Raw genomic sequence first — 12,701 nt, 5'->3', positions numbered from 1 at the left:
CTCACTGAAGCTTGAAACGTTCTGGCATACATGTGCTTTATGAAGGATGTTAAATATTTCTGGATATTTTAAATTTGTAGAACAGGATGAAGGAAAAGAAGTTAAGGAATACAAAATTGATCTAGAGCTAACAAATGGAAAAGACTTCAGTTTTCAATTGAAAGTATTGCTTGGGGGGGGGGGGGGGGGGGCATAGCTTTATAAATTTCTTTATAGCCGATTGTTTACCTTTTGGAACCCTATTGGGCTTTTATTGGTTCCAATATGGTGGAAATATTTATTTGTGAATGTGCAAACTGTGTGGTGGTGGGGGGTGGGGTGGAGAGAGACTTCAAAATACAAATTCTTCAGTCATTGGGGTCGCTGTTGTGGGGTCTGAAAAGTCTTCCTCGTAGACCAGCACGAACAAGCAGATATTCAATAGGTGTGTGACATCCTCAACTGCACCGCACCATTGCTACGCAAAGGACTGTTCCCAAGTTCCCAGAATAGTCATTTGCTCACATCTTCACCTGGTTAAACTTGCAGCACAGGTGATGTGGCAGGTTAGAGCAATGCAGTCTCTCCTCAGTGGATGCTGGTGGTAAACATGCATTTCAAACAAGATTCCATAACGTGTGCAATGTCTTCAGACATTTTAAGGGCATAAATATTTGTGAAATGACTTTAGGGTTGTTAACAGCTGATTTCTCCTTTTAGGAAATTGAGCTTGGCTGTTCTTGACTGTTGCCCCATTTTCTGTACATATAATTTCTATTTTGCATATGAAGGGTAGAAAAAAAATGACAGGGTAAGTTGCGTAGGAGCTGGTTGAGCTTGCCCACTAACCTATACTTGGGCAATAACAAAGTCTCACTGAATGTAATTGTTCCAGTAAAATGCTTCTGCTCTCGCTCAGTAGGGGAGCAAAAGCCTAAAGTGAAGTCCTGGTTTTCTCTGAGCCTCTGGCTCTGTTATTCCTGATCTAGAATTTATCAAACTGTTAATTTTCCCTCTTACCTCTGCCCATGGCTGCAGAAGAGGAAGTGGCTTATCAATGCTGAAAATGTCAAAGTCCCTAGATAGTTTTTTTTACTATTTGGTGCTGATGCATCTGTCGTATCGAACCACTTTGTTTAAATATGCAATAAAAGATGTGTTGATTTAGTTAACATCCATCGGAACTCTTGACTGCAGTGGTTAGTTAACAGTGATGCACAAGCAAAGATTCAGTAGAATTTTATCAGACTTTTTTTCTAGTTGGTATATATGTGAGGCTGCTGCATTAGCATTTCAGTGCAAACAATAGACAGTGGTGTCCTCATAATGTAAATCACACATTTACAATGAATTTGCAGACAACCAACACTTCTGAGGATACCGATGACCATGTGATACTATCAGGATCCCAAACTTGTATTGCAGCTTGTAAGGTGCTTCTCTTCTCTGCCGTCTGCTTGCACAGATATCCATGGTGGTTTGTTTATTTCTCCAGGAACTATGCTTTGTATGTGTTCTATAAGATGGAAAACAACCAACTGTTTATGTACGTTACCAAGCACCCCTTTTCTTTTAAATGTCTCCCATTTCTGCAGTTGACACTTGCTCCTCAGTTCAGATCTGCCACTGCCGAATGCTGCTTTTAGGCTCCATTCACATAATTAAAGGAGAGAATGGCAGAAAAGGACCAATTCTCCAAGTTGTTTTGCAATTGTTTCAATAATATTTCTCATTTGTATTGGGCGGAATGTTGTAAAATTTCATTGGCAATATTGATTTGTATTATTGTGCTTTCAGTTTGAAGGCTTTTGTGCAATTGGGACTTATTTATTTTGATAATTAGAATATATATAATAAAAGCAGCATATTTATTTTGATTTATAGAACTAAAACATTCTCTCTCGTCCAAAGCCATAAATGAGAATGGAGAAATGATAAATGCCAAAAGTATGCATTCAATAAAAGATAATCTATTAACACGATATAACCTAAAGAAATTCAGTGTTAAGTCAGACATTATTAAAACCTTCACAGACTTCTATAAACTTGGATCTGTTTTCAGCCTCCTGGAGCTTTGTCATTGCAGCTATTTGCTTAATACCGAAGGTGTGTTTATGGACAACTGTGTGGATAGCAAGGTGGTAGATTGCAGTGACTCCAGCTGACTACTGAGTCCATGGAGGGAGAGAAATGGTGAGCCTGTTATGGCACCTTGTTTTGAGTTTGGTACCATGATAAATGCACCACTTGCATGAAAGTTGGAACTAGTAAAGCACTGTACCGAAGTTGAAGACAGTTTTGTGCAGGAGACGCCGATTCATATAATTAAAAGAGAAATGCTAAGAGCTTTAAGAAGCAAGCAACTGCTGACATTTAGACTAGATGGTTCATTTTGGGAGTGTGACTCATGGTCGACTGGTCTGCTTTTGTGCTGGAGCATTGATTGTAGCGAGCTTTGGTAATGTACAAAACTGCTGTATTCATCTGCGATGATAGGGACATAAAAAACAGTCCCTTAATCCTCAGCATAGAATGTTTGCTTAAACGCTGGTCCCTTTTACTAGGGCAGACAAGCTATTTGGTCATTTTATGGTGTTCACAGCAATGTGTGTCAGGGGAAGCTAGATAAGTTAATAAGGGAGAAAGGAATCAAAGAGGATATGTTGATAGAGGGGGGTGCAGTGAACAGTGGGAGGATGCTCATGGGCATAGATTATAGAATTATACCATTGGATTGAGTGGCCTATTTCTGTGTTTTATAGATGAGCAAATCCTGCGATATTAGTAAAATTTAAAGTACATACGGCAAATGCTGGAAATCTGAAATAAAGACAGAAAATCCTGGAAAACTCAGTTCTGGCATCATCTGTAGTGAGAGAAAGAGTTGATGTTTCAAATACAATATGCCTCTTGGACTCAAAATGTTAACACTGTTTCTTGAGTACCAGGCATGAGGGAATTGCTCCATCAGATCTGTTACATGAGATCTGCTGAATGCATGTGGATGGTTATGAAACCTCTTTATTGGCATGGTCTTCAAATACCACTAAGTATGACATTTCAGATCACCACAAATCTACACAAGACAGAGTTGCAATCTCCCTTTTATAATTAGCATGTTTAGAGTATTTAATTTTGTACATATTTTTCACTTGCAGCATTCTCTAGGAACAAGGATGGGTAAAGCATTTTGATAGCCTTGCTGTTGGTTGAGGCTTTCACCTTTTTTTAGAATTGCAGCAATTCTTGGCCTGGTAGGGTAGAAAATTCTAATGTACTGTAACTTAATTGTAATACTAATGTTCCAGCTGTTGGTTCTAAAGATGTTGTTGTTCCTAATAGTGCCATCAACAATACACTAAGGGTTATTACAAAGAGGAGATTTAAGAGTCAACCGCATGGCTGTTTGGCTCACATGGAGCCCAGACCAGTTAAGAGTGGCAGATTTCCTCCTTTTGAAGGAGGAAAGACATTAAGGGAACCAGATAGGATTTTACAACAATTTGGTAGTTTGGTCACTGCTTTCATTCCAGATGTGTTAATGAACTGAATTTAAATTCTCCCCAGCTGCCATGGTGGAAATTAATATTGTATCCCCAGAGATTTACTAGTCCAATAGCATTGCCACTATACTAACATCCCAACACTACTCTGCACTTAGCTCAGAAACTTTCTACTAGTTGGTATTTGGAGGGGGAGATGGAAATAAATGCAGACTTGAAAGATTTCCAAGAGAACTGCACCTAGACAATCCTGCTCCCAGCTTCAGCAGAGCATGGAGATACAATTGTAGATGTTTGTGAGAAGATGAAATATCATAAATCCCATCCCAGGGAAATTCAACCTGTGTCAGGGGAACAAGGACGTATTTCAGATTAAAATTGTTAGTCTACACTTTATCCCATGGCCGTCTAATATGTTAGGAGACATTCCTATTTATAGTACATTCAGCTGTCATTCTGTTCCATGTCGAGAGGTTGCAGAGCACCTCAATTTTTCAACAGCACAGTGAGCCTAATGATAGGATTCCATATATTCATGAAAAGGGTTGTGCAGGCTGAAGCTTCATTTGGCTGCATCATGTTATAAAGTAATTTAATTTACATATGACAATTGAAAATTTGACTTAAATTAAGTATATATGCACTATACTCCCAAGCTGGAAAATTGGGTTCTTGTGAAGTGTGAAGACAGGAGTCCAGCTACTTTAAAGATAAAATTTAAACTTTAGTTTTTGCTGCCGCATGTAGAAGTTTGGAACTATATTACTGACAAACACTTAAATTATTTTAAATCAGATGGGTTTCCAGGACAGTAACTTGGGAGTGTTGAACCACCTTTTTTATTATCAGGATTGTTCCTCACTTATTACTGTAGTTACACAACTGCAGTCTGTTTTAGCTGTACAGATTTGCAGGAAGTGCAGGTTGAGCGTTGAACACATTGATCAAACCCAATGGACTGATTTACAACTGCCCTGTGGAGAAGTGCACCTTTGGTTTCAGCACCATTCACATGGAGCTTACGAGCGTTTTGATCGGATGATCCACCAAAGCTAGAGTGTTGCAAAGGCCCCAGGTTAATCTCCTGAAACTTGTGTCTGCAAGAAAAACAGCCTGGTTTTCTTCCTCTTCCTCCCGCGATCGATAAGTTATTGATGCCACAATAACTTCACAGCCTTCGTTCGTTGACATCTAATGATACAGCTGTGGCATCACTGAACAGGATCAGACAAGTACATTTAAGTCAAGTAAGTGAGCAAAGCTTTTTAAAATCTAATTAAACCATCTATAAAGGCCTTTATTTTAAGTTAATAAACTGAGATGATGACAGAAATGTGGGTTGGATAATATATACTGAGTTGCGATGTCCCTGTTATATGATTCATAGGAATTCTTTGGGCAATAATGCCAAAGCACGAGGTATATGGAATCTAATTCTCAACTGTGTATGATTGGAGAGGCTAACAATTTTTTCTTTTGCTTGTGGTTCAAACTCTTCTCTATTAGGGCTGTAACAAGCCTCCACTATTAGCGGTCTTGAGCTTCTGATATGAAATCAAAGTTTTTTTTGTTTGGTGGATCAAAATCATGTTTGGGGATTCTTTGATCAGTTTGGGATTTGCATTGTCGATAGAGTTGTGAGTAGTGGGAAATTACGAATGGCACGTGACCTGAAAGCAAGCAATGAGTCCTTGATTCATTACCAGCATGCTGACATTTCAGTGCTTTGTTGTAATCCTATTTATGGAAACTGCTGTTAACAGGGGTAGTGTGCATTCAGTGAAACAGACTGCTAGCTGTGATATTGTACAACAGGTGGTGCATTGCCCGAGACGCTGCAGGTGATGCACTGAAATTGTTGAGTAGTTGCCAGATTGTTTGTCCTCTTGTTTACTCCACCACCATCCAACATGTTCATTTGAATCAACAGAAACTCAAAAAGGAACACAGTTTAATCATATTTTACCGTGTCCCAAATTTTGACGGCGATTCACTGGCTTTACTGGCAGATTCTTTTGTTTCTTTGTCTCAGATTCTTGCACCTTTTCAACCAGAACTGAAATTTGGCTTGAGCAACAGAAAGGAGTTCAAGTTGGCAAAGAAAAATGAGACACACCAATTTGGCAAACCCATGGTAGAGATGGAACAGGTTCCACTACAACTTAATGAAACTCTGTCTCCAACAGTCCCGACAAGTGCATTACACAATCGACAAATTGCATTACAAGATAATAGATCCGGTAAGCCTTTGATAAAGCAGAAAGTTCCACTGCCGGATTGCAGGGTTTCTGCTGAATTGGGCAAAGCTGTTACATTAGAACAGCATATTACACCTTTAAGTATTAAACAGAAACTCATTACAGATAAACAGCAGGCTGTTTTAATAAATAATCACGGTCATTATAACTCATTCAGGGACATTATAGTGAAGGAGCATGAGGCTGCCTTAAAAATTAGTAGAACTTCCAAGAGTACGTTTGTCCAGTTAACTACAGAGAAACCACAGGCTGATAATAGTATTCTTGTCCGGCAAAGGTCACTACTTTCACTAGAGCATAATGGTCCTTGTAGTATCTCAAGAAAATCTGACACAGACCAACCACACACAATACTACTTGAGGAGAGGATTCCCTCTGTCCTTGATCAGCCTGATTTAAGTAAACCACATGTAATATTACAAGAGAATAAGATTAGGTGCAATAAAAGAATTTCAGGAAATCAACATGCAGTATTGCTAGAGAGTAGAGCTCCCTTTAATACGTGTGCTGAACCTTCTGTGGAGCCGCAGGATAATAGAACTCCCAAAGGCAATTATGAACCTGTCCCAGACAACAGAAAGCGGATAATTATACCAGATAACACAATGCCGTACAATACAAGGAGAGCCACCGCCTGGGGCATTCGAGCTTGGGATGAGTGGGCTAGGAATCGAAATAATTACTTCATGGAAAATAACGTGGAATTCTGTGAGCCATCCCTTTATGTGCCGGTACTGTCTCATGAAATAACTCACAACCAACTGAATTTCTGGTTGTGCCACTTTGTGGAGGAAGTGCGTCGGCGCGATGGATCGTTTTATCCGCCTAATTCTCTCCGGCTCCTGTGCTGCTCCATTTTGCGATACTTGCGTGAAACCTGCCAGCGACTGGACATTGATTTCTTTAATGAATATAACATGGAGTATGCTGCGTTTCGGTCTATCCTTGACAGGCGAATGAGAAAACTTAAACAACAGGGGATTGGTATAGTAAGAAAACAAGCACAGCCTTACTCTGAGAAAGAAGAAGAAAAACTGTGGCAAATAGTTTTTCAACTTCGAGATGCAAGAAGTTACAGTTATGCTGTCTATTTCTACCTCTGTAAAGTCTTTGGTGTACATGCAGCAGCAGAACACAATAAATTGATGGTCGATCAGTTTAGCTTTGGAGCTGATGAAATTGGAGAATATTTGGAATTTGTGGCAAAGTCTTACAGAGATGGGATCCAAAGAGCAAAAGGACATACCCGGCAGTATGCAGACTTATCCAACCCAAGATGTATTGTTTCTCTCTTTCGTCGCTACCTCAGCATGGTTCCAAGAGATGGTCCGTTTTACCGGCGCCCTCTTCCCGGGCGGCTGGGGTTCTGCCAGCAGGCTATTGGAGTTCACACTCTGGAGCGTTACTCCAAAGAAATCTGTGAGGCGGGTGGCATTTCGGGGCGACATACTGGCCAATCTGGAAGGGTAAGTATAAAAAGTATTTTGTTATCAATGTTGCAAGAGCAGGCATTTTATTCCCTAGTACTATTATATGCATTTTAATACAATCTAGCCAGTCTGTGTAAAAGTTAACCCATCATAGGATTGTTTTTTATTAGTTAAATTGCTTTAAAATACAGAATGCGTAAGGTCAAGTGACAAAGCCTAATTTTTTAGACAATTGTGAACTGGAAGGAAACTTAAATTGCATATAGTTTCAGTTTAATTGCTCTGTTTTATGTTTTGTCCATTTTAACCACCACACTGGTTCTGCGGCTGGCTTTTGCTACTTGCTTAGAGGACCCCCCCACACACACACACACACACACATCTTTCCTGTAGGTTTCTGCTAATTTCTGTACATTGGTCCTTCCAGTAATTCCGGAGCGTCATCCACTTGCCACATGATTAATGGCAGGCGGTCCCGGAGCTTGAATTGTAACTAATAGACAAAAATTCTGCTATATGCGTTTGTTAGCTTCCCACCAAAAGGATCTGATTCCATAATGTTAACACTGAGTTTTAAATTGGGATCCATTAAGATTGTACTGTGAGACATCTTCATATGGTTACGATCCTATTGAAATTGATGGTGGAGTTTTTGTCCACCCAGAAGTAAATTTGCTGCAGTAACAGGCATGGTTGGTCACGCCCAGTATGAGAAGATAAATATTTTCTCAATACAATCTGGTAGCCAGATTTCTGAGATTATTTCAGCTAGCTTGAGATTTTACCTGTTGCTTCAGTGGGAATATGGGCTTATTTGAGTGTATGATGCCACTAAAAAAAACCAACTGACTTCCAGTGTTGTAACCCTAAGACCAAATGTAACCAGCCAGAATAGAAACACTATCATATTTCAGCGCACAGAGCTTTTTCAGATGTTTACTTTTCAGTAGGCAGTGATTTACACAGATGTGTGTAATCCGTCCATCGATTTGTGTCTGTTACTGCTGTAGCTTGTTTCCAAATACTGAAATTTCATTGGTGAGAGCACTGACAGGGCAGCTAGATTAATTCAAAATTGACATTGATTACCTAAGATCATTACAATAAACATTATTATGTACACATGCTACGTGTAGCTGCCACCTCCTAGCAGTAAAAGCTTTTGACTGACAAAATATATTGTATTAGGGTTGAAAGTGGGTTCTCTTTAGATTATATTTCTTGCAATATATTTTCAGTCAGTTAAAATTTGGATTTTGAATTATTCTAGTCAAAATCTCCAGAGGTTTGATGGAACCTCACTATGTAAAAATATTAAACTTTGTATTAATCTATATAGGACCAGAGGAATGAGCTTAGATGGGCCCAGTTCATTTTAAAACTGATATTAAGAACTAGTTCATAAAGGGTTAGTTCAAGTAAAATCACAAATTGAGTGTGGTGGAAATAACTTTTGAGGTGTGTCTATTTCAATGCCAGGAGTATTGTGGGGAAGGCAGATGAGCTGAAGGCGTGGATAGACACATGGAAATATGACATTATAGCCATTAGTGAAACTTGGCTACAGGAGGGGCAGGACTGGCAGCTCAATGTTCCGGGGTTCCAATGTTTCAGGCGGGATAGAGGCAGAGGGATAAAAGGTGGGGGGGTGGCATTGTTGGTCAGGGAAAATGTTACAGCGGTACTAAGGCAGGATAGATTAGGGAGCTTGTCTACAGAGGCCCTATGGGTGGAGCTGAGAAACAGGAAAGGTATGACCACATTAATGGGCTTGTATTATAGACCACCCAATAGTCAGCGAGAATTGGAGGAGCAAATCAGCAGGGAGATAGCTAACAGCTGCAAGAAACACAAAGTTGTGATAGTAGGGGATTTTAATTTTCCACATATAGATTGGGACTCGCATACTGTTAATGGTTTAGACGGGGTAGAGTTTGTAAAATGTGTTCAGGAGAATTTTCTACATCAGTATATGGAGGTGCCAACTAGAGAGGATGCGATATTGGATCTCCTATTGGGAAATGAGTTAGGGCAGGTGATGGATGTGAGTGTGAGGGAACACTTTGGATCCAGTGATCATAATGCCATTAGTTTCAACCTGATCATGGATAAGGACAGATCTGGTCCTAGGGTTGAAGTTCTGAACTGGAAAAAGGCTAAATTTGATGAAATGAGAAGGGATCTGGGAAGTGTGGATTGGCACAGGCTGTTCTCTGGTAAGGATGTAAATGGAAAGTGGGAGGCCTTCAAAGGAGAAATTTTGAGAGTGCAGAGTTTGTATGTTCCTGTCAGGATTAAAGGCAAAGTAAATAGGAATAAGGAACCTTGGTTCTCGAGGGAGATTGTAACACTGATTAAGAGGAAGAGAGAGTTGTATGAAATGTACAGGCAGCAAGGAACACATCAGATGCTCGAGGAGTATAAAAAGTGCAAGAAGCTACTTAAGAGGGAAATCAGGAAGGCTAAAAGAAGACATGAGGTTGCTTTGGCAGACAGAGTGAAGGAAAACCCAAAGAGCTTCTATAGGTATGTTAGGAGCAAAAGGATAGTGAGGGATAAACTTGGTCCTCTTGAAGACCAGAGTGGTCGGCTATGTATGGAACTGAAAGAAATGGGGGAGATATTAAATGGGTTTTTTGCATCCGTACTTACTAAGGAAACGGGCATGGAGTCTACGGAAATAGGGCAAACAGGTAGGGAGGTCATGGAACCTTTACAGATTAAAGGGGAGGAGGTGCTTGCTGTCATGAGGCAAATCAGAGTGGATAAATCACCAGGACCGGACAGGGTATTCCCACAGACCTTGAGGGAAGCTAGTGTTGAACCTGCAGGGGCCCTGGCAGACACATTTAAAATGTCAGTATTCACGGGGGAGGTGCTGGATGATTGGAGGGTGGCTCATGTTGTTCCGTTGTTTAAAAAAGGTTCCAAAAGAAATCCGGGAAATTATAGGCCAGTAAGTTTGACGTCGGTGGTGGGCAAGTTATTGGAAGGTGTGATAAGGGATAGGATCTACAAATATTTGGATAGACAGGGACTTATTAGGGACAGTCAGCATGGCTTTGTGCGTGGTAGGTCATGTTTGACCAATCTATTAGAGTTTTTCGAGGAGGTTACCAGGAAAGTGGATGAAGGGAAGGCGGTGGACATTGTCTACCTGGATTTCAGCAAGGCCTTTGACAAGGTCCCTCATGGGAGGTTAGTTAGGAAGGTTCAGTCGCTGGGTATACATGGGGAGGTAGTAAATTGGATTAGACACTGGCTCAATGGAAGAAGCCAGAGAGTGGTTGTGGAGGATTGCTTCTCTGAGTGGAGGCCTGTGACTAGTGGTGTGCCGCAGGGATCAGTGTTGGGTCCATTGTTGTTTGTCATCTATATCAATGATCTGGATGATAATGTGGTCAATTGGATCAGCAAATTTGCTGATGATACAAAGATTGGAGGTGTAGAGGACAGTGAGGAAGGTTTTCAAAGCTTGCAGAGGAATTTGGGCCAACTAGAAAAATGGCAAATGGAATTTAACGCAGACAAGTGTGAGGTATTGCACTTTGGAAGGACAAACCCAATTAGAACGTACAGGGTAAATGGTAGGACTCTGAAGAGTGCAGTTGAACAGAGGGATCTGGGAATACAGGTACAGAATTCCCTAAAAGTGACGTCACAGGTGGATAGGGTCGTAAAGAGTGCCTTTGGTACATTGGCCTTTATAAATCGGAGTACCGAGTGTAAAAGTTGGAGTGTTATGGTGAGGTTATAAAAGGCATTGGTGAGGCCGAATTTGGAATATTGTGTACAGTTTTGGTCACCTAGTTACAGGAAGGATGTAAATAAGATTGAAAGAGTGCAGAGAAGGTTCACAAGGATGTTGCCGGGACTTGAGAAGCTGAGTTACAGAGAGAGATTGAATAGGTTGGGACTTTATTCCCTGGAGTGTAGAAGAATGAGGGGAGATTTGATAGAGGTGTATAAGATTTTGATGGGTATAGATAGAGTGAATGCAAGCAGGCTTTTTCCACTGAGGCTAGGGGAGAAAAAAACCAGAAGGCATGGGTTAAGGGTGAAAGGAGAAAAGTATAAAGGAAATATTAGGGGGGGCTTCTTCCCGCAGAGAGTGGTGGGAGTGTGGAATGAGCTGCCGGATAAAGTGGTAAATGCGGGGTCACTTTTAACATTGAAGAAAAACTTGGACGGGTTCATGGATGAAAGGGGTGTGGAGGGATATGGTCCAAGTGCAGGTCAGTGGGACCAGGCAAAAAATGGTTCAGCACAGACAAGAAGGACCAAAAGGCCTGTTTCTGAGCTGTAATTTTCTATGGTTCTATGGGTGATAAATTCTGGAATAAAGTGCCGGGGAAGGGAAAAAGGCAGAAAGGGCTTTCCACAAATGCAGCAGGAAAGACAGGCTTGGTTGTTAGAGATGAGTTTTGGTAAACTAATTTATCATCGTTGCTATAATTATTTGATATGACCTGTTAAATACATTGCAAGACTTTCTATACCTGCTTTCCAGCCTTGGCAAATCCTCCACTGTTTCCATAGCTAATGTGATAGACCATGTACTGAAATAGAAACTTGGAAGAAAGGAGCAGGAGGAGGCCATTCGGCCTTTCGAGCCTGCTCCGACATTCATCACGATCATGGCTGATCATCCAACTCAATAGCCTAATCCTGGAAACAATCCTAACCTAGTCAATATCTCCTCCTACATCAGTCCCGCCATCCCTGGAATCAGTCTGGTAAACCTTCGCCGCACTCCCTCGAGAGTAAGAACATCCTTCCTCAGAAAAGGAGACCAAAACTGCGCACAATACTCTAGGTGTGGCCTCACCAAGGCCCTGTATAATTGCAACAACACATCCCTGCTCCCGTACTCGAAACCTCTCGCAATGAAGGCCAACATACCATTTGCCTTCTTTATCACCTGCTGCACCTGCATGCTTACCTTCAGTGACTGGTGCACAATGGCACCCAGGTCCCACTGCACACTCCCCTCTCCCAATTTACAGCCATTCGGCTAATCTGCCTTCATGTTTCTGCCTCACATTTTATCCAAATTATAAATGGAACGTTTGAGAACCTTATTCCAACAGCGTTGCCAGTCTCTGGCATTACAATGAGCCTGAAGATGTTGTGTTTCTCGGTGAAAGCAGTTAACTAATTTTTCATCCCAATCTGACTGTACAGTTTATATGTCAATAGAGTTCTCTTCCTGGTTGTTGCCTTAATTTTCAGTTTAATATCCCCAGACTTGAATTGCTTATCTGTGCAAGATAAAATTAAAAACATGCCATTAATTTTTTGAATTTGTATTTGTATATTGTTCACAATAATTAACATTCTACTCAGAAATTGAAAAAACTTTGTCATTTGACCTTATAAAAAAACATTTTGTAAACCTTTAATACTTGGTACTAGTGGCTGATTGGTGTTAATATCGCAGAGCCTTGGAATAGATCAACATGTAAATTACAGAAAGATTCTCCCCCCCGCCCCTCCCCTCCAGGGTTTAACCATGTTAAAATAATAAAGTT

General features: G+C 40.7%; 1 protein-coding gene across 17 annotated transcripts in view; it reads left to right on the top strand.

The window, feature by feature from the left end:
* The window catches only part of LOC144509131 (activating transcription factor 7-interacting protein 1-like), a 187,920-nt gene that overhangs the window by 120,511 nt on the left and 54,708 nt on the right, over positions 1 to 12,701 (top strand). Inside the window, exon 7 of one of the 17 annotated variants that reach the window (XM_078237513.1) lies at positions 5,515 to 7,206. The exons of the other annotated variants lie outside the window; for them this stretch is intronic. Within the exon in view, the coding sequence (XP_078093639.1) occupies positions 5,515 to 7,206 (1,692 nt within the window). The remainder of the gene's footprint in view (positions 1 to 5,514; positions 7,207 to 12,701) is intronic. 17 annotated transcript variants of the gene reach the window in all.

Source organism: Mustelus asterias, chromosome 21 (assembly GCF_964213995.1).
Source record: "Mustelus asterias chromosome 21, sMusAst1.hap1.1, whole genome shotgun sequence".
Lineage (NCBI taxonomy): Eukaryota > Metazoa > Chordata > Chondrichthyes > Carcharhiniformes > Triakidae > Mustelus > Mustelus asterias.
Note: the sequence above shows the minus strand (reverse complement) of the source record. Positions and strands in the feature narration are given on the sequence as shown.